Source organism: Coenobita brevimanus, chromosome 46 (genome assembly GCF_032717465.1).
Source record: "Coenobita brevimanus isolate Jiangsu-jjx chromosome 46, ASM3271746v2, whole genome shotgun sequence".
Classification (NCBI taxonomy): Eukaryota; Metazoa; Arthropoda; class Malacostraca; order Decapoda; family Coenobitidae; genus Coenobita; species Coenobita brevimanus.
In genome coordinates, this window is record NC_136999.1 from 3,197,544 (window position 1) to 3,223,754 (window position 26,211).

The 26,211-nt window shown below is 40.8% G+C and overlaps 1 protein-coding gene across 3 annotated transcripts; it reads right to left on the reverse strand.

Moving 5' to 3' along the window:
* Positions 1-4,418: 4,418 nt before the first annotated feature.
* On the reverse strand, positions 4,419-24,554 carry LOC145398617 (high mobility group protein DSP1-like). Of its 3 annotated transcripts, none has more exons than XM_080271429.1 (5): positions 24,497-24,554; positions 20,389-20,551; positions 13,175-13,332; positions 11,783-11,957; positions 4,419-5,597 (listed from the first exon to the last, which is right to left on the reverse strand). In XM_080271429.1, exons 2-5 carry the CDS (start codon positions 20,542-20,544, stop codon positions 5,463-5,465), a joined length of 624 nt encoding a protein of 207 aa, XP_080127555.1. In that variant the 5' UTR covers positions 20,545-20,551; positions 24,497-24,554; the 3' UTR covers positions 4,419-5,462. The 3 variants fall into 3 exon arrangements, with proteins under 3 accessions (XP_080127555.1, XP_080127556.1, XP_080127557.1); XM_080271430.1 differs by lacking the exon at positions 24,497-24,554 and adding an exon at positions 23,844-23,908 and having other exon boundaries at positions 20,389-20,564; XM_080271431.1 differs by lacking the exon at positions 24,497-24,554 and adding an exon at positions 23,844-23,903.
* Positions 24,555-26,211: the final 1,657 nt, after the last annotated feature.

A 26,211-nucleotide genomic window follows, 5' to 3' on the forward strand; every position in this document is an offset into this window, starting at 1 on the left:
TGTTTGCGGTGATTTCAGTTATTAGGTTGACATTCTGGATTCAGAACCATTTTCTTCAGAATTCCTTGAGCTGATCACCTAGAATAATTTTTTCAATCATGTGAATGATCCAACTCATGTCTCGGGATATGTCCTTGACTTGAGCTTGTCCCCTGTTGGTTGCAGGCTTGTATCTGATGTGGAGGTTGATTCAGTTGACCCCCTCATCTCTGATCATGCTCTGATCACTCTTAGTTTTGATATCCCGAAACCCTCTTCCAATGAAAAGGCCATCAGGTTCAGAAATTACAGGAACGTTGACTGCCATTTGATGTGTTTTGAAATTGATTGGCATTTAAACTACATTGATTCTTCTCTTTCTTCTGATGATTTGGTCAATATTTTTAACAATGAATTTAGGTCAGTTTTTGATCATTAGTGTCCTGAGGTAGTAAAAACAATCTTTGTACGTGATAATTCTCCGTGGTATGGTCCATCCATTAATTCTTTGTGTAGACAAGGTAGAAAGGCAGAACGTGTGGCACTTGCAACGGACTGAATTAACTCTTGCATTATGTTTTTGCGAGAAGAGCAGTTGTTCACACCGTAAAAGCCCAAAAGGCTAGGAAATATCAAAATAAAGTTGATTCATATGGTGGTGATATATATATATATATATATATATATATATATATATAAAATGTCTGCATTTGTGAACAGTTTGGTTGGTCAGAGGAATGTAATTGTTAAACAAACTTCTATTCTGATTTTGCGTCATTTTGTATAAACTAAGATATGTCGCACAAGAAATGATTTAGACAACAGTTCTTCTGGTGAAGTGTACTCAGTTGACTTCCAGTCATGGAGCACAGGAGGTCATTTGCTTTCAACATTTCATCCTATCTATCTATCTATTGCCAGACGCCTCAATCCCGTTTGGGGTGGCCACAAACAAAATGCCTCCACGTCACCCTGTCCCCCGCCACTGGATGTAAACAAAGTCAAATGTTACATAAGAGAACTTAACAAAACATTTTGCCCACCCGATCCGTGTAACGTGTCACAACTGTCTGATGTGTATGAGCACGCAGCAGATTTTATCTGCAACATAATAAATAGATGCCTCTTAGAAACTAATTTTGTGAAGTCTGAGATTTGTGCTTTGCTTAGGCCCTTAATCAAGAAGCCTGTCCTTGATGTCAAGAGCATGACAAATTATTGTCCCATCTCTAACCTGTTTTTCTTATCCAATATTATTGAGCGGGCCATGCATGATGAGCTCTTACCATCACTGGAACATAACAGAGTTGTTCTTGTTGTTCAGTCAGAATAGAGAAAATGCCATTCAATTGAAACTGCACTAAAAAGGATTCAGTGACTTGGTGGCAAATACCTAGAGTGGGATGTCCTTTCTCCTAGTTTTGTTGGATCTGTTTGCAGCTGTTGATACAGTAGATCATAAACTATTGTTGGATGATCTATATTTTTATGGCGTTTGTGATAGTGCTTATTTGCTTCTTAAATCATATGTCGTACAGATCTCAGGGTGGTTGTTGATTACGCTAGCTCTGATTTTGCTCCCCATCTGTTTGGAGTCCCTCAAGGATCAGTTTTAGGTCCAATTCTATGTACAGTCTACACGAGTAGTTTATCATCTTTACTTGATACTTATGATGTGTCCTGTCATTTTTATGCTGGCAACATTCAACTCTTTGTTATGTCAGATATTGATAATACCAAGACTAAGCTTGAATCTCTAATGTCTTATATTAAAATTTGAATGGCTAGGAGGAAACTTAAGCTAATGATGGTAAAATGTAGGTCATCATCATCAGAGGAAACAGAAGGGGTGACGACACTGATAATGCCCTGGCTTTGAACATTGGTATGTCGCAGTTTCATCCAGTCATTTCTGTTTGAAATTTGGGTGTTTATTTTAATGCAGAGTTAAACTACAAAAAACATATTAATCAAGTTGTCAGAGGGTGTAAGTTGCATATTTGAATTCTGTACTCTGTAAGAAAATTCCTGAATAGACGTTGCCTCTTAACATTGGTCCATGCAGTGGTATTGTCTCGTGCCAGTTATTGTAATTCACTGTGGATTGGTCTTCCAAATAATATATTAACAAAAGTTCAGTCTGTGTTGAACAGGGCAGCACGGCTTATCTTTGGTCTTCCCTCAAGAACCTCAACTACCCCATTGCTAACTGAGCTGCATTGGTTACCAGTAAAGGCTAGAATTGAATTTAAACTGTGTCTTATTACATTCATTGTTCTCAAGTTTGGTGAACCGAAGGATCTTGCTGAATTGTTAAAACTCCCATCGGCACACCCAGATGTGATGTTACATAGTGAAGATGATTCCTTGTGTCTTGACGAGCCTGGAGCCATTCACCAGTCATCTTTCTTTGATCATTCTTTTGTGTATAGAGCCCCAAGATTATATAATACATTGCCATTGTCCATGAGACAACTCTCTTCTGTTAAATCCTTTAAGAGACAGGTGAAAGCCTTTCATTTTTCAAAATGCAGCAACCTGGAAAGTGGTACTATTACAGATGATTATAGGGTTTAATTGTTGCCCCCCCCCCCTTTTTTTTTTTAACTGATGAACCTTGTATTGTATATGAGAAGTCACAATTCTTGTAATTGTAAAAATAATGTATATGTGTGTCGAGCGCTAGTGAATTCCCAATGTTAGAACTGGCACTTTTGAGAAACAAAGGACCAAATTGTTATTATTATTATTATTATTGGATGCAGCAGAAATGAAGTAAAAAAGCTGTTAATAGTTAAGTGAGTATTCTTGGGGGTGGGGAGAGAAGGGAGGGGAGGAGGGTGGAGGGGGAAAGGAGAAAAAAAGAGAGAGCGGCGAGAAAACAGGAAAGAAAGAGGGATAAGGAGGGGGTAGGGGGGAAGGCAACAAAAAGAAGCAGTCTCCCTGCTCTTCAAGACAACACATCAGATCAGTGATGTCCTATGCTTCCCAGCATGTGACTCCATCCTAACCCATTTCAATGCCTTGCATACCTTGCAGAACAACCCTGTGCATCATCACTGGCTTCACTAATGCCACTTCCACAGCTCATTTATACTGTTGGAAACCAAAGTCCTCCATGTTAGGAAATATGTTAACTTGAGAGGCACACAATTCTACACAACAGCCTTGTAAATATATAACATCCACACTGCACTCATAGACCCACAAAAAAATCTCCTCAGATATTACCAGACCCTCTTAAAAACATCACACCTCCAGACACTCCAGCATTAGTACTGAAGAAACACCTACATACTTATTTCACATGTGGGCAGTAACAACACCTTAGAACACAACTGCCCCACTTCTTGACAGCCACCCATCAGAGGTATCATTATATGGAGCTGATCGAGTTCACCTAGCTAGGCTTTCATCAGAGCGTCACCCACCCCTTCTCAGTTATCAGCATAGATTTGGATTGGTTTGAATCACAGATGCCACATGCCCAGCTTGTAAAATAAACCCACTTAACACAACTCACATTATGGAGCACCGCATAGCATATGCCACACTAAGACACAGACACAACATAATCAACACAGGGCTCCTCTGGGGTGACCTCATAGGGGCAGTTGCTTACATGCATGTCAGTTTTGCTGGACCATGCATAACCATAGTTGAACAACAGCCACCTCACCATCATGACACAGTTAGTCCATGAACATAAAAATCTAGGAGTTCCCAGTTTAAATGGGTGGTTACTCTTGGTCCACTGGGGTTGGTTCAGATGGCCGTGGCACTGGAGCAACAGTGACATTTTCCACCAATATATACTAAATAGTAGATTTTTAAGTACTGTAGGAATGGAATAGAGTTAGATTTACTGATTTAACCTCACTGGTAGACACTAACATCAAGACTGTGTATGGTGGCAGTGTGTGCCCTGGATGAAGCATGGTGGCAGTGTGTGCCCTGGATGAAGAAGTTGTGGTGCCTACCCGGGAGCCAGACTTCTGTTTCCCTGCATCTCACCATGGGAAGGATCTTGGTCCAGTCCAGTGAGGTACTTTCTGCCACAAAGGGGGTGCTGGAACCCTACATAGATTATGAAGACAGCCTCGTAGGAGCACTTGCTTACCTGCAGTTAACAGTTCTCTTCAGACAGACTGGGGTTAAGCAACCTCTATGATGCAATGATGCCTGTTTACTTAATTCTTCCTACTGCTAGGTGGAAAACCTATTATGAAGTAGTTGGTAACAGTCTGTATTAATCCCTTCAGTATGATGAAATCTTAATGAAATTTTATTCTTGATGTCATCACAATCATCCTGACCTCTTCCCACCAAAGGATGAAATTCACCATTAACTTACTTGGTTTTCCTTTGATATACATCTTCACCCAAAACTACATCATACTTGCACAACAGGTACTGAGAACTAAAGTCTGTGTACAAAAGGAATTTATTGTACTCTTCATACAAAAGGTCAAAACAATAAAAAGATATGGTGTTGGAAGATTGGTTAATAGTAAGCTAAGTTCACCATCACTTGTGTGAAGAATATCTGAAAATATATTTCTATTATATTCTAATTAAAAACTGCATCAAACTTTGTAATATCATATTTGACTGTGACCTAAAACACTAACATAACATCATATGTTTCAAACTGATTAAAATAAAATGGAACATTTCTTCATATAAATATCTCTATTTTATACAATTTGTAACTTGAATCACGGAAGTGTGAGTGAGTTAGCCCAACTATCCCAAGACCTAGTATGACATGATGTACAAATATCTATGAGGGTGAAATACAACTACCAAAATGAGGGTGGATCTCAGGGACCATATTTTTGTTGGTTAAGGAGGCTCCCTAGCACCTTTTCCTAACCAGTTTATATCAGCATATGGCATGTAAATAATCTCATTTACTATTTATGCAGATTATCAAAATTGCACAAAGCATAATATTAATGGGTGGTCTGCAAAATAAATGGTTAAGGAGAGGTGCTGGAAGAGCCTATTATGCAAACAAGAATATGGGCCCAGCTGACTGAAGTGTTCACTTCAGTACAATGATGGTGACCCCTGAAGGGACTGCACAGGGCAGCCACACAAAATATGTACCATATGTACAAAGAGATGTGCAACATTCATTAGTTCCTAAAGCTACTAAAAATAAATTAGTAAACAGAAAATAAGTATCAAGGATTCAAGTTAATTTTCTTTCATCCTATTGACAATAAAATTATAATATATCCTTTCTTTGGCATCTGAGAAAAAATATCCACTAGCCTTTTTAAAACAAAACCCTAATAAATTGAAGGGGAAACAAATTGGGATTGTCATTTAATGTGTACCAGGACTTATCACCAATTAATCACGTCCCCCTTATTGTGGACTCCTAAAAGAACCAGTTCTAGAAATCAAATAAAATCACACTTCTGTAAACTGAAATAAAAATTATATAATACTTCAGGTTTAAAGATAACATGTATTCAATCCTCTTCCTCTTCTTCCTCCTCTTCCTCTTCACTTTCACTTTCCTCTTCTTCCTCCTCCTCCTCCTCATTGGCATCTACAGTCCTTGATTTCTTGGTTCCAAAATTTCCTTCCTTAAAGGCTCTCATTTCCTGTGAAAAAAGAAAATCAAGCAAATAATAATCACTAACAAGAGATCCTTTGTTAAATGATATCATCATCATCATTATCATTCGGACCTCCTCTCCTACCCTAGGGAGAGAGGTGAGAAGGAGCAACATCCAGACAGCTAATGTGTACCCAATGCAATGGGCCACACTCCCATTCACTCATCATTCAAGCCCTTGAAATCATTGCTCCATCAGATAGGCCAAAAAAAATTTCACCACAATCTGTAGCTTCACATATACCTGATAGAGCCAATCCAAACGCTGTCACACTAAAAAGGGGTGCCAAAACCCTAGTTATGCGCTTCCCGCACAAAATTCATCCATCTGGCTTGGTCTCTTGTTAGTCCCTTAACCTCACCAACTTCCATACCTCTCTTCCTCACACACTCAAGTCACCATATCCCTCCACCTTCTAGGCCTACCTCGCCTTCTCCCACCCTCAAATTCGCTGATATACCTTTTTCACCACTCTATTGTCATCCATTCTCTCCACATGACCAAACCATCTCAGTACACTCTCTTCAATTCTTTGTTAAACGTAAGAGATGGATACGTTTAGGTGAAGCTACAGAATGCGGTGAAAGTTTTGGGCATATCAGATAAAGCCAGAATTCTGGGGACGTGAATGATGAGTTAATGGAAGCGTGGCCCATTGAACTGGGCAAACTTGGGCTGTATGGAAGTTGCTACTCCTCACCCAGCACTAGGGGAGGAGAGGAGGTCGGGATGACGACAATGATCTCTTGGTCTCTCCTGAGATCATCTCCAACAGGGGATGGGCAAGTTTCAAGCTACTTCTGCCCTTGCATACCTCTCATGCACTCCTCTCCCTCTTCTCACCAATACATAAATCCACACACTGACTTTTATACCACTTTAAGGTACAGAACCCTAATTCCTATCAAAGAAATGGAGTGGGGCAGGACCCCCCCCCCCCCACCCAAAAAAAAAAAAAAAAAAAAAAAAAAAAAAGTGGGAGAACTGTCAAACAGCAAATCCTGTGAAATGAGGCACACAATCACTTGCACATCATCTAAGCTTCCATAATCTTAGCTCCATCTCCCAAAAGAAAGCCCAGCTGTATACACTTTTTTTTTCATAATTCTCTTAGATACACTTCACAGACACCTGTGTAACAGTCAACCCATTAAAAAAAAATCATCGTCATCATCCAGACCTCCTTTCCCACCCTAGAGCAGGGTGAGGAGTAGCAACATCCAGACAGCGTAAGTTTGCCCACTCCAATGGGCCATGTTTCCATTCACACATCATTCAAAGGAGGGAGGAGAAAGCCTTGTCATGTGCATCTCCATTCAGTCCTCTCTTTTCTTAGCTCCCTATTTCGCACCTCTGACACCTCCCAATCCCGAGGTATTTTCGATTTTTTTTTTTTTTTTTTTGGCTAAAACCTCCACTTTTGGTGAGAAACATCAAAAATTCATAGAGAAATCGCCCACCTGAGGTTTAAAATACTCAATCCAGGTACCAGTACCTCCTTACCTGACTGGGTTTTCTAACAGGCTGGCACCAAAGAAAACGAGTTCTATGGGAGGGTAACTATTTCACACCACTCATAAACGGTATTTATTTTTTAACTTAGTACGAATTTATATGTAGTACGAGAGTATATTGGTTTTCAAACAGTAATATAGGCATTATAAGCATTGTTTCACTCACTAACTCATCAACATACCTGACCTTCTTTTGCCACATTACCTGATCAATATTTCTGACTGTTTCTTCCTCTAATGCTATGTAAACTTTGTCCTCCACATTGTCATCGATTGGGGAATCACTCTGGCCCTGAATGTCTTTACTGGCCAGGTCACTGGTAACAGGTGAATTGCCGAGATAATGGCGTGAGGGGGGGAGGGGGGAGGTTATGTGGTGTAAGGCATTGTCCCTGCTTGGCATCTTGTAGAGGAATAGAGGAAGGTGTCCCATGTATACGTATGAAAAATCACACATGAAAATTGAAAATTGTGCAAATTAGGGACCTTGCAATTGCACGACGTACCAATACGTCGTCAGGACTGGCAAATGCAAAATGTTGCAACGTACCCATACGTCGACGGGACAGGGAGGGTTAACCGCGGGCTTGTTTTGCTTTGACTTGTGGCTCCCACGGGCATATTCGCACTCCGACAGACTCTCTAAAAATATTTGCCAAAAATCAGTTATTAGTCCTAGAGTATTAAAATCACATATGCATATGGCACATACCTTCAGCTTTCTCCTGGGGTGTTTGTTGAGCCTTCATCGAGTACCGTAGGACTTGTGGAGACCTCTGAAGTTGGGTAACGAAGTCTCCACTTTACACTTCCCGACAACCCGTAATATGATTACCACAGCCTGATATTATCGTTAGAAACACTATTCTATGATTCTCAAATAGTTTGGAATCCATACTCCCCCCCCCCCCCCAAAAAAAAACACTGTGAAAGCAATGAGAATTACAAGCGCGTATATGACCTTCCCACTTGCGATCGTTCGCCGCTGGTATTCAGTCATTTATTATTCATAAAACCCATCACACTTTATATTTCTATTACTATATAACACTTATATATATCTACAGTCTTTATCCATATGTTTCCTTCAGTAATAGTAGTTTATTGTCACTGTAGGCATTCAATTTCTCTTTCAGTAAAATATGTAGCATTCACTTTCTCGTCCTGTATACTAGCGTTGAGAGTGAATGTCACTTTCACCTTCACTTTCATAACTCATTGTATTCATGCATGCTAGAGTGAAACTTTCACTTTCATTACTCTTAGTATATATACTCGTATTCTTATATTACTACTCATTTACATTTCTATTTACGTTCTCTATTTTATTTACATTATTTACATTTCTATTTTATTTACACTGTGTTGGGCACTGTCACTTGCAGTAACTTATAAAACTGTTTTCCACTGTTCGCTTATATTTACATTCACTGCTTTCACTTGCTGTTTACACATTATTTACATTTCCACTTGCACTGTTTTACTCACCAGAAAGATTGTAGTCACTCTCTATCATTTGTCAGCCCTTTACCTCTCTCCACACGAGGTTTAGTAGGGGGTAGAGGTCACAGGGCCCTTTGCATGGGGCTAAAATGCGGCGGAATTTAGCAGGCGCGAATTCGATGTACTTTCACCTTGAAATACGACAATAAACTGATACTGGTGGCCTGCCAAGGGAGAGTGCAATACTGCCAACGTCAGCCTTGTGAGAGCTGCTAATATATAGCTATGAAATGATTGGCAGGAAAACTAGACAATACATAATAAATTAGGTAGTTCCAGGTGAACGTAAATATCACTTAGGCTTCTCCTTTCCCTCCTTATATATATTTTTATTACGACAACAGATTATATGGCATATTTCATGGGGAAATAAACAGCGAAAATTAGCGAACAAGTGCACGTGAGGTGTTGTCAGGTGATAATTAGCCAATTCCAGGTGTATAGCACTATCACTTACCTTATTTCTTTTTTGTATATATTATTTGGTATAAGAATAGGGCATAGGGTTTATTTCAATGGATGAAATCAGTGGAAAATTCCAGGGAAGATTTACTTAGTGTAGCACGGCCGGGCAGGCGAGAGGAGAGGGTAATGAAGGGGAGTCAAGAACAGGAAAAAATGGCTTGATTGTCAACAATGGATGGGAGTACAGAAGAGATTAGGAGTGCTGACTAGTGTTGGACATTGGCAGTACTGATAGATGATACAAGCCCCATACCATCTCTCCACTTCCTAAACCTTTCCTCCATCTCCCTTTCGTTCTCTGGAATCAACACCAAATCTGCAGCATACAGCATCTCCCACGGGAGTCCGTTTCTAAAGTCACGTGAGAGGGCCTCAAGTACCATGATAAACAACATGGGACTCAAGACTGACCCCTGATGCACACCAACATTCACGGAAAACTCATCACTCAAAACTCCGTTCACTCTTACCTGGGTGTGAGCACCCACATACATAGCCATAACCACCCTAACCAGCCACTCCTCCAGGCCAAGCTTTCTCATTGCCCACTTCACCACCTCTCTAGGGACTCTGTCAAAGGCCTTTTCCAAATCAACAAAAACAAAATACAGATCCCTTCTCCTACCAATATATTTTTCCTGAAGCTGTTGAACAATGAATATAGCATCAGTGGTCCCCCTACCTGGCATAAACCCAAACTGCATCTCATCAATATTCACTCTTTCTCTAATCATACCTTCTAAAACTCTCTCCATTACCTTCATTATCTGGTCTAAAAGCTTTATACCTCTATAATTTCCTCTTTCCAGGTCATCACCCTTCCCTTTATACTCATTTACAATTACACTCTTCAGCCAATCATCTGGGACAACACACTCATAAATAATCCTATTTATCAGGTCAGTGACTAACCTCACCCCTATATCGCCTGAGGCCTTCAACATTTCGGCAGTCAACCCAGACACACCTGCTGCCTTCCCCACCTTCATCCTGCCTATTGCCTCACTCACAGTAGCAGCATCAATTGAAGGCCAAGGGCCAGACACTGGATCTGCTGGCTCCAAACCTTCCCTGTCCCAGTCAAACTCCTCATTCAACAACCGGTTATAATGCTCTCTCCATGCATCTTTAATATCCTCACTGTTCACCACTACCCTTCCTTCATCATTTTTCACACACTGCTCACCTATAATATACCGATTATCCCTCTTCACCTGACCTGCCACCCTAAATATCATATTTTTCCATTCCCCATGATTTAGGTTATCAAGTAATAGTCTCTGTGACTCAGACTTTGCCCTGTATACCTCTCTTCTAGTCCTCTACTTGGCAGCCAAATATTCCTCTTTGCTACCACCCTTCTTCCATTCCCGGAAAAGCCTTCTTTTCACCTTAACTGCAGCTTCTACTCCCTCATCCCGCCACCAAGTTACTTTATGTCTTGGTGGTCCTCTTGTCCAACCGCATGTTACATCAGTAACTCTCAAGAAATTGTTCTTGAGGGCTCTGTACTGTTCATTAACGCCTCTGTCTACTGCTCTCTGTTCAGCCACCACTCCTCAACTCGCTATAGAAGGCATCCCTTACTACTTGGTTTTTCAGCTTCCATATTTTCCTCCTAGGTGTGGAGGATATGAATAACAGCATGATGTGTATCATCATTTGGTTTATAAAGGCTCCAACATGTTTGCATGTGTCAGCCTTGGTCACCTAATGGTGGCTCTCCATAATGCTCGATTTCTGCCAACTTCCCTTTTCAGTCCCATACCCCTGAGGTAATAGTCTATGACCTTATGATCTCTTCCCAAGTCGTTTTCTTGTCTGCCTCTTGCAACCCTACCCAATGCTCACAGTTACCACTTTCCATACCCAACTGTCACCCTCCATCCAAGAGAAAACTTACTGAAAGGTTGAAAAAGAACTGCACAAGAGAATGGATAGTAAAATCAACAGATCCAGAGAAAATACCAACAGATAACAGTCAGTTATAAAAAATGCAAAAAATTTTCTTTCACTTGAAATGCTCAGAAACTGACATACATAATCTAATCATGTGTTGCCCAATGAGGAGCACTTAAGCCCAGGGCTAGACAAGTTGGTCGTGACATTTATGAGGGAGTGACCAGCCTCACTCATCCCTGAGTGACATAATGTGAACAATAAACTCCAATCACCCCTTAGATATAAACCTACACAGGCTTAATCTGGTTGGAGAGCCTTAAAAACCACTAAACCACCAGGCATCATAGTTTGGTTATATGGTTACCAACCAGCATAATAAATGGTTTCCTGGTGTACAGGAAACCATTTGGCTTGTCACTCAGTGTAGTCACTTGTAGACAGAAGGAAGAGGAAAGAAAGGAGGAGGATGGAAAAACAGAAGAAAGAGAGGAAAGGGCAGCCACCCAAAAGCAGCACTGCATCGAGTGAGTGGATGGTGAGTGCCCCAATAAATCCTTGTTATAAGCTCCTTTTCTCATATTCTCTATTAATATATTAGGTCCACAGTTCATTATACAAATATTACCTACCAGTTCCCCTGCTAGCTACCTATTAAGCTGATCTGATAGCTTCCTCCAGTTTGCAGCATAGTGCAAGAGCCAAGAGCTCTGATAATTTGTACCACATCACAAATCCATAATAATTAAGGCTGCTTGTTTTTAAAAACTTGTTTCACATAAAACTGACCTTCTGGTATCTGAGTTTGTCATCCACTGCCATGGCTTCATATTTTGCTTTGGCCTCAGGTGTAGCACTGTTCCACGCTGCCCCGAGCTGCTTGGCAATGTCACCCACTCCCATGTCAGGATTCTCTGCACGAACTTTGGGTCTCTCGTCGTTGCAGAACCAAAAGAATGCAGACCTGAGAAAAATCATTTGAGTCCTATTAATGCCTTCAATTAGGAAACATTTATGTTTTCATTTCTGTTAATGATCTTGCACTGTAGTTGGCTCCAGATTCATTTGGACATGAACCTGGTAGACTGCACAATGAAGCTACCCTTCTCTTTCAATCCACCATCCCCCTTGACAGACAGAGAGAGGGGGATCTGAGAGATGTAGTTGTCCTGTTATACTGGTGCCAGTTCATGAAGGCATCTCCCTCCAGCACTATACCTTTATATCAGTGTAACTCTACTTCATATATAGTATTTAAACATGGATAGTATGTCTGAAAGGAAAGAATCGACACCAAGAAGTATTTCTTACTTCTACCCTAAAAGTTTCCTGGGAATGAATTTTCCATAATGATACAGAAAACCCAAACTTTACACATACAGAAAACACAAATTTTACAGAAATGATACAGAAAACAAATTTTACTAAGATGAAATAAAAAATGATGAAATCAATAGTATTTAGGGCAAAAATACCCAGTACAGTATATCTAGTACTGTACCTTTCTTGCTTTCAATCGATGATTAAAACTTGGTGGTAAAAAGGGTACACCTATAGTTAGTGAGTTTGCAGGTGGGAGGTATGGTACAAGAGTGTGTGAGAATGCAGTGTATGGAGGTTGCTGAATCTAAAGAAATAACTGGAGATTAAGCTGGCTGGATAAACTATGTATGAAGGGGTACATGACAAGGACTTGGCAACCCCGTTTTATTTTTAACCATAAGCTCGTGGACTGGTTCTTTCCAGTGGGTAACATGATGGTGTGTGTATGGTTGCACTTATAAGGCTGAGTTAGGATTCTGGATTTTTGAACAATGAATGAATTAGCTAACGTGTGGCCCATTTCACTAAGCATGCTGTTAATTACTTCTCACCATCATGTTTTTCTCATTTCTCACTTTATGGACCCTACTTTACCCCAGCCTTGGAGGGGAAAAAGTTGGGATGATGACAACTTTCCTTCAAGAGTAAATCGTGAATATTACAACACTGAAGTGCTACATAAAGCTGGCTTGAGTTCTACTGCATCTTTTAGTACAGCATATACAGCAGATTCATTATGATAATCTTGGATATCATTTGGCTGCTAATTTTCTGTAGCCATTTTTAATGCATAAAACATAAAGGGGGCATTATTGTACAGGTCTTGTACTGAACTGTAGTGTAACATACTGTACTTACAAGGCTCTCTTGGGTGCATTTGGGTCTTTGCGGTTTCGCCTTTTGCGTGAGGCACGAGGATTGCGAGGACCCCGGTAACCCAACATTTCCGCATCATAGCGAAGCTTGTCCTTCTCTGCCATGTCATAGAAGCGCTGTTTTTCCTTCTCTGTCATGGTCTGTAATCCCAAGAAAAAAAACTTACGCTTTCATCATCATTCTGACCTTTTACTCCCACTCAGGGATGGGATGGAGTAGTACTGAAATGGCCAGAACCAAAGTGATGGGTTCTAGGATGCAACCATTCTTTCTTCCACAACAGCATATATATATATATATATATATATATATATATATATATATATATATATAATATATATATATATATATATATATATATATATATATATATATATATATATATATATATATATATGTGAACATTGGCAGATATATGTAAATCTATACATTTTGCCCATCACTGAAATCTATTACGTATTATTTTACAAGTTGCCCTTAAATCTGCCCATCAATGCTGCCCCCTAATGATTTTTCCAAGAGTTGACAACACTTAGAGAACTCACAACAGGTTCCTTCTTAAGGTGCAGTTGGATCTGGTTAGTCTACTCAGTATGAAGAACTTAAAATCATCATGGAAGACTATGCTTCACTACTGGTATAAAAAATACTCCATACATCATCCAATCCTACGTTGCCCCATGAGGAGCGTAGAAGCCCGGGACTAGGCAAGTTGGTCCTGACCTTTAAGATAAGAGTGACCAGCCTCACTCATACCTGAGTGGCATTACATAAGCAATAAACCCCAACCACCCAATGGATATATACCTGCACCAGCTCAATACGACTGGGGCACTGTAATTACCTACTAAACCACCAGGTGCCATAATAATAATACTCTATCCATCTGTCTATTGCCAGACACCTTAATCCCATACGGGGTGGCCACAAACAAATCGCCTCCACATCGCCCAGTCCCCCGCCATTTCACTGCCCTGCTCGCAACTCACACCCCCCTCTCTCATATACCTCTCCACTCCATCCCTCCATCTCATCCTCGGCCTCCCCCTCCCCCCCCCCCTCCATCTCACTCACATAAACTCTCCTTGTCAGTCTCTCACCCTCCATCTTCTCCACATGGCCAAACCACCTCAGTGTGTTCTTCCTAACGCTTCCTATCACATCCACATCCACACCACAACGTTCCTTTATACCCTCATTTGTCAGCTTGTCTCTCCATGTGACTCCACAGGGTCCTCTTAAATAAATCATTTCCATTGCTCTCACTCTTGACTTGTGTCCTTCCAACAATGTCCAAGTTTCACTTCCATACGTCAGAGTTGGTATCACAATACTGTCATGCACCAACTTTTTTCACTTCCATGCTCTCTTCCCTGTTTCTTATCACTGCTTTCAAGGAACCAGCAACCTTTCTTCCTTGTTGCACCATTTCAAGCACTTCACCCTTCAAACTTCCATCCTTACTCATCACACTCCCCACGTACTTAAATGTACTCACATTTTCCATTTCCTCACCATCCAACCTCACTGTACATTCACTGACTTCACCTCTCTCAAAGACCATCACTTTACTCTTCCCTACATTCACCTTTAGATTCCGTTTCTTACACACTCTCCCAAACTCATCCACCAAGCCTTGCAGCTCCCATTCGTCTGCACTTAACAACACAGTATCATCTGCAAACAACAGTACAGGGAGTTTCCAAACAATACCCTCTCTCACTAGGGCCACTCCCTAATAATAATAATAATAATAATAATTTGCCACTAAGTATGAAATATTAAAGTAATAAAGCTATGGACAAATTGCCAACATATCTGATCATACAGTATTCTACGCAGCCACAAATATTCCTTAGCACCTTTTCCTTGGTTATTTTTCTGCACATTAAACCTCAATCTTCTCATATTGATATTAAAACTCTATTAGCATACAAGGGAATGTTAGTGTAATATGCAGAATAAATCACTGAGGACAGGATGCAACGAAGCCTCTTATGCCACCTAGAATAAAGCCTACAATCACACATCACAAATACTGTATATGGAAGCTGAAAAAATGAAGAAATTTTGAACAATCATCATCATCAAGGTCATTACCATCATCATCTCCGACATCTTGCTCCTTCGTGATGGAATATGGCCATGACAGAACTGCCTCTCTCCAATACTAGCAAAAAATTCTTTCAATCCATCCTTAAATACTTTTCCGAGCCATCAGGAGTGCTGAGGCCCAGGGCAAAGCTACTCAGTCCCAGAATTTTAAGTGAGGGTGACTGACAAAGCTTGCCGCCCAGATGCAAAAATACTAACTTCCTATATTAATCAATACTGTATCATAAGCAGATAAATAAATAAATAAATAAACAGGTTTCATGGCACAAACCATCACAGGTATCCTGCACATATTTACCAGTTACTGATACTATGCAACGAACTGAAGAACTGTTCATGTTGATGTCTGCCTTGTGGCCTGTGATTAAAAATAAAATGAGTATGGTAAGAACCTTTGTTTTCATACCTTACCCAACACTTAGTAATATAACCTACATAGTTTTTAATGTAAATCCCACTTCCTCTCATACTTTAATATGACTTGGCCATCATCCACCCACTTGATGTACTGCTGCCTACTTTTTCCTTAGCCTTTATCATTCTTTTTCTGTGCCTGCCCTCCACTCTTCCTATTTCTCCCATCTTTCCTGTCACTTCTTACTGCTTTTCTTTCCTTTACAGGTGGCTTTACACTGAGTGACAAGCTGTAAGCCAAGAAACCATTTACAACGCTGGGTGGTAATCATATAACCAAACCATACATGCTCCCTACATGTCAACAAGTGGGTTGGTGGAGGGTTAGTGCCCCTCTCCGTAAAACCAATAACTCAAAGTCAAATGGCCACCCCTTACGGGATTATGGCTTCTGGCCATAGATAGATAGACAGAGAAATAATACAGTACAGTAACTGGACAGAGGTACATGATAACTTGCAGGCACTGAACAACTATCATCATCATCCTAAACTTTTTTCCCCACCTATGGATGGGATGAGGTAGAATCCAGAAACAAGGAACATCATCATCATCATCCGGACCTCCTTTACCACCCAAGGGCAGGGTGAGGAGTAGCAATGTCCAGACAGCACAAACTTGCCCAATCCAAATAGACCACACCTCCATTCACTCATCATTCAAACCCCGGAATCCTGGCTCCACCGGATACGCCAAAAACATTCACCAGCTTCACACAGCATATCTGACTGAGACAATCCGGATGCTACCATGCTCACAAGGGGTGCCAAAATCCCTGATCACGCACTTCTCCTCACAAAATTCATCCAGCCAGCTCGATCTCCTGTCAGTTCCCTAGCCTCACTGACTTCCAAACCTCTCTTCCTCACACACTCATCTACCATATCTCTCCACCTTCTTCTTGGCATACCTCGCCTCCTCCCTCCTTCAAATTCACTCAGGTATACCTTTTTTACCACTCTATTGTTAACCATTCTTTCCACATGACCATACCATCTCAGGACACTCTCTTCGATTCTGGTGTCCACTGACTTCCTCACTCCATACCTTTCACGAATCGCAGTATTTCGTATCCTATCCACCCTCTGTACTCCACATACATTCCTCAGCAGTCCCATCTCCACTGCTCTTACTCTTGACTTTTCATTTTCATGCAACACCACAGTCTCACACCCATGTGTTAGAGTTGGCACTAACACTCCCTCATGTAAGCCTCATGCAGCTGCAACACTCAAGCCTCTGTTTCTTATCAAGGCCTTCATTGCACCAGTCACTTTTTTCCCTTGTGTCACTCTACTTTCAACTTCTTTTGCACATTTTCCTCTCTTTTCTATCACTGTACCCAAGTATTTGAACTCTCTCACCAATTCCAGTCTCTCTCCATTCACTGTGACGTCACACTGGGAGTCACCTTCTCTCTCAAAAACCATCACTTTACTCTTCTCTACATTTACTCTCAAGGCACGACGTTCACAGACATCAGCAAAACTCTGCACTAGCCTACCAAGTTCTTGTCCGGTACTTGCAAGCAGTACTGCATCATCAGCATACAACAAATTTGAGATATTCCATCCATCACCATTCATTACGAGCGCCATCCCTCTCTCCATTACTCGTGTTTTTACTTATCTCATCACCCCATCCATATATGTATATTGCACAACCAAGGGGACATCACACAACCTTGTCGCATGCCCACACCGATCATGAACCACTCACTTAGATGCCCATTAACCCTTACACCTGCTTCACTACCATCATAAAAACTCTTGACAGCACCTAACAGCTTACCATCTACACCATACATGCGCAAAACTTTCCACAATCCCTCTCTGTCCAGTTTGTTGTATGCTTTTTCCAGATCCATGAATGCCATAAACACCTTATGGTCCTTTTCACAAGCCTTCTCTGTTACCTGTCTCACTGCAAATACTTGATCCACACATTCTCTGCCACTCCGAAAGCCACTCCGTTCATCACTCACTAGGACTTCTGATATCTCTCTTCCTTTCTCTATGATAATTCTTCCATATACCTTCCCTACCACACTCAATAAACTTATGCCACGATAATTCTTGCACTCACTTCGCTCAACTTTGTTTTTGTACAGGGGTACAATCACAGCCTTTTTCCACTCTGCAGGCACAGTTTCACTCATCCATGCCTTCTTACATATCTAACAAGCACTTCATTCCATTCTCTCCACTAAACTTAAGAATCTCTGCATACACCTCATCAACCCAAGCTGCTTTCCCATTTTTCAGCCATTTCACAGCACTCTTCACCTGTGCGAGTGTCACGTCTCCTGGCACAGCATTCCTTCTCTGCACACACCCAAAACCAATCATGTTTATAGCCACTCTGCTCTCTCTATTCCCATTCATCAGGTTTTCAAAATATTCTTTCCATCTGGTCCTTACTTCATCTCCATGGGTTAGTAACCTACCACCTGCATCCTTCACACCATCACATTTCTTTTCGCTTTCACTTCTACATTTCCGCACCTCTTTCCAGAATAACTTCCTATTTTCAGAGTAGTTCACATTCATTTTTCTTCCCAGATCATCATTTACCTCCTCCTTTTTCCTCTTCACTGTCTCTTTAAGTGCTTCTTGCTCTCGATATACTCAGTTCTTATTTCAACTGAACCCCTATCCTGTAAGCACTTTAGCCACTTCTTCCTCTTTTCCTCCACTGCTCTCTCAACCTCCTCATCCCACCATGCCATACCCTTCTTTTTTGTTGATACTCTTGCCACACCACACACCACTTTAGCTTTCCTAACTAAGCAATCCCTATATGCATTCCACAGTCTGTACAGATCCATTTCATTCCAATTCAGTAATTCTAACACATCTTCTACTCTGGTCCTGTAATCATCTGCCATTTCTTTGATCCTCAGCTTCTCAACTAACAGTCTTTCTCTCTCACTGCTCCTCTCTCTCTTGATCCACCTCACTCCTCTCAGCTTGATCTTGCATACAATGATCATATGATCTGACAGACCTCCACATCGTCCTCTCACAGCTCTCATATCAGCAACCATTCCTATCATCGACCTCTCTACATGCACGTAATCAGTCAGGCTTCTTTCCACTCGATCCCCGTTTCCTCTACACCACTTATATGTATGTGCATCTTTGTGTTTGAAATAAGAAACAAGAAACAAGAAAGTATAAAATGGGAAAACAATCAATGTGTTACATGAAATGGGCCAAACAATCATTCACACATTTTTCAAGCTTTTAAAATCCAGGCAAGACCTTACAAGGGATACATTCCACTCTCCCCAATACTTTTCATTTCTGCATAAACCTAGAAAACGTAACAATGTACAACTCAGCACTAATTTCTCAAGAATATTTTCAGTTACACAAAATTAAACTGATTTCAACCAGATACATATGCAGTAAACTCTTTGATGTGCAGATCCCTCTTTTAACCAGTGGACTGTGCAATTACCCCCCCTTTTTTTTTTTTTTTCCCGCACCCCGTGGTCTATCTATCCATCTCTATCTATTGCCAGACGCCTCAATCCCGTTCGGGTTGGCCACAAACAAATCGCCTCCACGTCACCCTGTCCCCGCCATTTCACTGCCCTGCTCCCAACTCACACCCTCACACCCCCCTCGGTGTGCAAAAATTGAAGAAAAACCTTTTTCTTTTTAGTTTTTGTTTATTATAAACTTGAAGATAAACATCCAGGGCATCATCTGGTGAAAAGAAACAATACCGGTATCTCTCTTTCTCTCTGCTTAGGGCCATGTGTATGTTTACTTACAGGAGTAGTTAAAAAAAAAAAAAAAATCTTGTTTATCATAAACTTGAAGATAAACATGCAAGGCATCATCTGGTGAAAAGAAAAAAATCTCTCTCTCTCTCTCCGTCTTTGCGTAGCGCCTTTTGTAAGTTTGGTTAGGGGTGGAGTAGTTAGCAGTGATGCACAGCCAGCACAGCCTAAGCTGTGGCTTGCAATGTGACGCTACCCAACCTGAGCGGTGGCGTGCAATCCACGGGTTAACAACCACCTTGAGCTGGCCGAATGTTATGTTCATTTAATGAATTTTCGTTCGTTTTGGGCTTGTGGGAAACATCAACCAGTGTGGTGTCCCTACACACACACACACATGCATGCTTCTCCGCATTCTGCAGAATGCCACATCAGTCTCTGGGTGACCAGCATTGCGAGAAAAGCCATAAATAGAGCATTTATTGAGAAAAGAACCATATAGACCTTGCTGTATGTTACTGTGTATGAGTGTATGGCCAAATGATGCACAACATTTAACGATCTTTGTTCAGTAAAAGCCATGATGTCTAGGAAATTATCGAACAACATGATGTTTGACTTTGACGTCAAGAGTCTGGTACCAATTAGTTCGTTGAACCGAGGGTGTACTGTCTACAGTATATCTGACCAGTCTGATATGTATTTTAATTTTGCTCCTTTCTATACACCTTATTTTCCCTTCAATAATGAAAAGGTTAATCATGGGTTTGGTTAACTCTTGCAGTTTGAAAAGTAACATATATCCTATGATGAATAAAATTGTTTGGAGAGCAACAGCAGAATAAACCTGAGTTACCTTCCAGTGCTCTACACATTTGCAGACCAGCTAAAACATTTTTATCACCCAACACAAGATGATTCTTGAAATCTTATTTACCTTCCAGCGTTCAGCACATTTGCGAGAGAACTCTGAGAAGATAACATTCTCATCGGGGTGTTTCTTTTTGTGTTCCTCCCGGCATGATTGCACAAAGAAGGCATAAGCTGACATCCTTCCACGAGGCTTGGTATCCACTAATTTGGCACGAGGCATGCTGATTCTGTGAAGAAAGACTGATTTTACAATAAGGCATTGGCTGACCCATTTAATATATATATATATATAAATAAAACATAGTGGCCCTGATACCTACACTCCTTGCTAACATGTAAATGAAAGATAATACCTGATGTATGCAAGTTGTCAAAATACAACTTTTAACACCCTTACCCAGTATAGGCTCTGTGTAAATGTATCATAAATGCAAAACAATTACGGTAGCTTAAAAAAAAAAAAAAAAAAAAAAAAAAAAAAAAAAAAAGGACAAAACTTAACCGTTTCTATCTATCTATCTATTGCCAGATGCCTCAATCCCGTTTGGGGTGGCCACAAACAAATCGCCTCCACGTCGTCCTGTCCCCCGCCATTTCACTGCCCTGCTCCCAACTCACACACCCCTCTCTCATATACCTCTCCACCCCATCCCTCCATCTCATTCTCAGCCTCCCCCTCCCTCTTCCCCCCTCCACCTCACTCAAATACACTCTCTTCGTCAGTCTTTCACCGTTCATCCTCTCCACATGGCCAAACCACCTCAGTGTGTTCCTCATAACACTTCCTATCACATCCACACCACAACGCTTCTTTCTATCCTCATTCGTCAGTCTGTCTCTCCATGTGACTCCACAAGCTCCTCTTAAATAACTCATTTCCACTGCTCTCACTCTTGACTTGTGTCCTTCCAACAACGTCCAAGCTTCACTTCCATACGTTAGAGTTGGTATCACAATACTGTCATGTAGTAACTTTTTCACTTCCATGCTCCCTTCCCTGTTTCTTATCACTGCTTTCAAAGAACCAGCAACCTTTCTTCCCTGCTGTACCCTTTCAAGCACTTCACCCTCCAAACCTCCACCCTTACTCATCACACTACCCAAGTACTTAAATGTACTCACATTTTCCAATTCCTCACCATCCAACCTTGCTATACATTCACTGACTTCACCTCTCTCAAAGACATCACTTTACTCTTCCCTGCATTCACCTTTAGATTCCGTTTCTTGCACACTCTCCCAAACTCACCCACCAAGCCTTGCAGCTCACCTGGTTTACTCACCTGGTTGGCTACCCTAATACAATTAACAGTATGGCTCGGTAGGAATCTGCTTTTCAAGAAGTAGGGCAGCCCATACTTGCTGGCACGCCAGCCCCGTTTCCTATATACATCATCATCAGAATAGGCTATTGATTAGGGGCTGAGTTTTGTGCCATATGCACGGTAGTTGCACTACTTGAAGGACTTCAAATTATGAATCGTAGTTATTCAGTTTAGTTGAACAGGATGTGACCTAGTTGTGAGTGGAGGGAATTTTTAAATGATGCAACTGAGCCAGCACTAATAGCATCATCTGAAAGAAAGTTCCAGAGATCTATACATCTGATGCTGAAAAACCTGCGTCTACACTCGGCTGAGGTGCGGGGCTTGGCCACCTTAAATCTATGGCCCCTGGTGTGAGTTAATGAAGGAAGAGAAAAAAGCTCAGGCAGTGCAATTGGGGACTGGCAATGAAAGATTTTCCAGCATTTAATGAGGTCAGCTCTGATCAGTCTCCCTTTTACAGAATACAGGCCCAGGTTTTTCAGACAGTCAGCATAACTGAGTTCGGACAGGCCATTGATTTACTTAGTCCATCTGCGCTGTACAGACTCCAGGAGCCTCTGATCTCCGTGGTAGCCTATGTTCCATACAGTGGAACCAAACTCCATGATGGGTCTGATGTGGGATTTGAATAAAGTCAACATAAAAGCTCGTTCTCGACAGAGGGTGGACTTTAATAAATTATTTTACAGGCCTGCTGCCTTTTTTACAGTATTTCTTATATGTGAATGAAATTTCAGTGAACTGTCAACCAAGATACCCAAGTCTTTGTGTGTAGTTTCTACGGAGAGGCTGGTGTTGCTTCGTCTTCACTTAACAACACAGTATCATCTGCAAACAACAGTACAGGGAGTTTCCAAACACTATCCTCTCTCACCAGGGCCACTCCAACATCCACTATCCTACCTTGTACCTTTTTTATTACACTATCCTACCTTGTACCTTTTTTATTACCCCATCCATGAACAGATTGAACAACCATGGAGACATGACACATCCCTGTTTCAACCCAACCTCCAAAGAGAAAAATTCACTTAGTTCACCATCCACACACACTGCAGCCTTAGCACCATCATACATACGCTTCACAGCATTCAACAACTTTCCATCTACAACATATATTAATACTTTCCACAATCCTTGTCTATCCACCCTGTCATATGCTTTCTCCAAATCCATGAAAGCCGTTTCTGCCTGAAAATGTCATCTTTTATCTTTCATCTCCAATCCCCGGATAATTCTATTCATCTTAGGATTCCTCAAACTGGAGGAGTTAGACTGTTAGACGGGCACTTCATTTTCTTCAGTATGCTGCTACTAACAGACATTATTTCACAGCTTAATAAAACTGTCTGATACTGTAGTATGAAGAATATATGGTACTGTACTGTATAAGGCATCACAGTAAGGAACGGTTAAAAAATGTGCAAATTAAGCAAAGGTAAAAAATGAATGGCATACATATTTCAAGGCAAAAATGACTGGATTTAATAAGCGTAAATCCTTAGTCTGGTTATGCATCTCTAAAATGTCACTGGCTCTCATTGACTGCAAAATTTTCTCCATGTAATGACTAAGGGAAGTGAATTTTCTACTCCATGCATTGGAAAAATCCACAACATGTCTAGATTCTCTTCACATTATAACCCATTTTGCTAAATGATATCGGTGGGAAAAAAAAAAAAAAAAAAAAAAAAAGTACTGTACAGTAGTTGCCTTATCAGTATATTTAACCCACCATAAATACAATTTAAGCCTGAAACAGTGTATTGTCTTACTGTGTTATTCCCTTCTTGAGCTGCTAATCTAAGATATATTACCTTACTTTAGCTGCTTACTACCAGAAGCCATCTGTGAATACCGTATCTGTATAAAATTTGTTGGTAATTTCCAGCTTTCATGTGTTGTTATTAATGCTTGGAAAAATGTCCCCTGGTAATATAATTTCAAGTGCCACGGTAATATGACGAGTGGTTTTCAGTCATCTGTCAAAAGGCCAAAAGTCTGAAGTTATATAAATTAATCGAAAAACTGATAACAGCTTAACAGATATTCCTGAATCTTACAGCACTTGCACGCAGCAATACATTCTTCACCAGCATCTTAAAATGCAATTAAACCACCAGATTATTATATGTTATTGTACATATTCCGTGTCAAGAGACCTGACAGGCTGACACGTCTTCATTCAAACCTTGACACGGTGTTCAGCCACTTTTGTCCATCGTATTCTGAGACGACCACAAAAATCTGAAATGGCTTGAGGCCTCCTCATTCATGACCAACGTCTTCGACTATCATTTAACACTCATGTAAACTGCACATATTACACCGCCACACAAGTTGTTAGGTCAAACAAGTAAATGAGATTAAAAAAAAAAAGTTAAGTGGTAGTAATATAAGGTCTAAACTACAAATAAAACACAGTTTCTACTTGACTGTAATTACATGGCCTATGGATTCGAACGCATAAGAGGGTGAACATGTAACTCCCGCAATGCCGCCAGGCCGAGACCACTCCATTCCCTCACTTCATTCCCTGGTCTACTATGGCACCCGTCACACTCCCCTGCCATAATCCGCCACCTACAGGATCCATTAATCACACTGGGTAATTAAGCCGCTTATTAGCAATTAAATCTACCTACGATCATTGGCTTCCCACTTTGTTTTATGGCTGCCATTGCAAGGGTTAAAGGAGGACGCTCTGAAGTTTTAGGAAATTTAAGTCAAGACAAAAGGAATTAGAATATCACACTTGGTAAACCTGATAGTCCCAGCCTCGAGGATTCTCGCGATGGCCTAATTACTAAAGGCCAAATTGAAATAAGTGAGTAATTACTATACCTTTGGAAGGGTACACTTGAACGCAAAGGTCCCACGGGCTAGTCGACGGCGTTCTTCCATAGAGAAAGCATAGGGAGGCGATCTGTACCCCTGATTGGTCCATTTTGTGTTTCCCGCAAAAACCGCCCAATCACGATCTTGGTTGCATAATGGCCCTGTGCGGTGAACTGCCAATGAAAATTCAGAAAGTTTGGAAGAGTTGACGAACTTAATTTTAGTAACTTTTAATTTAAATATTTTACCGGTTAAGCAAACCGGGCGCTTTGATGTGAAGAGGCATGGAGAGGTAGTCTGTGGAAATTACGAATATGCATATTCACTATTTATCCCATTGAGAGAAATGCGAATACAGTCACATTAAATGCATTACATATAATAATAAGCCGCTTACCACGTTTGATGCTACAGCCAATCAATGTGCTTCTTGTTTGTGTCGTAGGGAAAAAACTACGCTGAAGGTCTTTTAAAAACTTTTTTATATCGCACATTAGGAAGTAAGTGCGTGAATAGACAAACATTACAAATCACGAAAACATTAATAAGCTGAAATATAACAGACGTAGTACGGTAAACGAGAAAAGAATGAGGTTTATTATGACAGTATTAACATTGGAATCTGGTGTAAACAGATGTGAAAGGGAAAGCGGACGGTGTAGTGTCAAACTCGGGTACTTGGTATACAAAACTGTGTTCTCGTAAGTTTTGGTAGTACACCGGCAGACGGAAATATATGAGTGAATTGGTGGTCTCTGTGTGAAGTGAGTGGGTTGGTTCACGCGATGATGGTGTTTGTTTGGTGATACAAAGCGTAAAACTCCTAAAAAATAAAGGTAGATTGGAGCCGAGTCCCTCTTCTTCATGAGGTACAGTACAACAGGGGGCTCTTACTCCGTATTACCTTGAGAACAGTCTCGTCGGATCACCAGTGCCATTCATTGTAAAGGAGCTCCGGTACGTAATCTGTGCCTTTTGATTACTAGCAGCATTATTAGAACCAGTCATATCTAATAAACAGGAAGGCTAATCCTCTTTGCCACTGTCATTATATCGTGCCAGTTTTGAGTTGGATAATAAAATATACATGCTAAACTAAATGCGTGATATATAACAGTGAAATGCTGAAGGAAAACCAAGGGCAAAAGTACTTGTGTTCCAGTTCTGCCGATCCTAACAGCGGATGACAAACTTGCCACGACATAACCATAGTTACTCCTTGCCCATTAGTCATTGGCAGTTTAACCAGTATTCCTCCTCCCATCTTGTCATTTGCTTTTACGGTAGTGCTTAATGTTAATAAGTTCTTAGTATGAAGGGATTGTATATTCATCCCTGAAGTTAACTATGTTGTGGAAGTTAGTTACAAAATGCCTCCATTTCATCATAAGGGTTTTGTTGTACCGTACGGTATATGATTGATGAATTTTGTATTATTATTTCACGCCACTATCATTAAACCAACAGCCTTCACAGTTGCACTTAGCCTTTGCCACACTCAACTTGTGTCCAGAGGTGGATGAGTTGGACAAACTTGTCATGGCTGCAAATGACCACTTTCCACAAGTCCAGATTTTCCACTCCTGTTTCTGTTAATTATGCATGGTTCACATATCTAGATTTCTCCCACTTTCAGGATACAGGGTAGAGCTTAAGACTGTCTGACCTCATTTGCAAGGATGGCCTGAGGAGTTTGTGATGAGGGGTGGGTGACAGTTGTG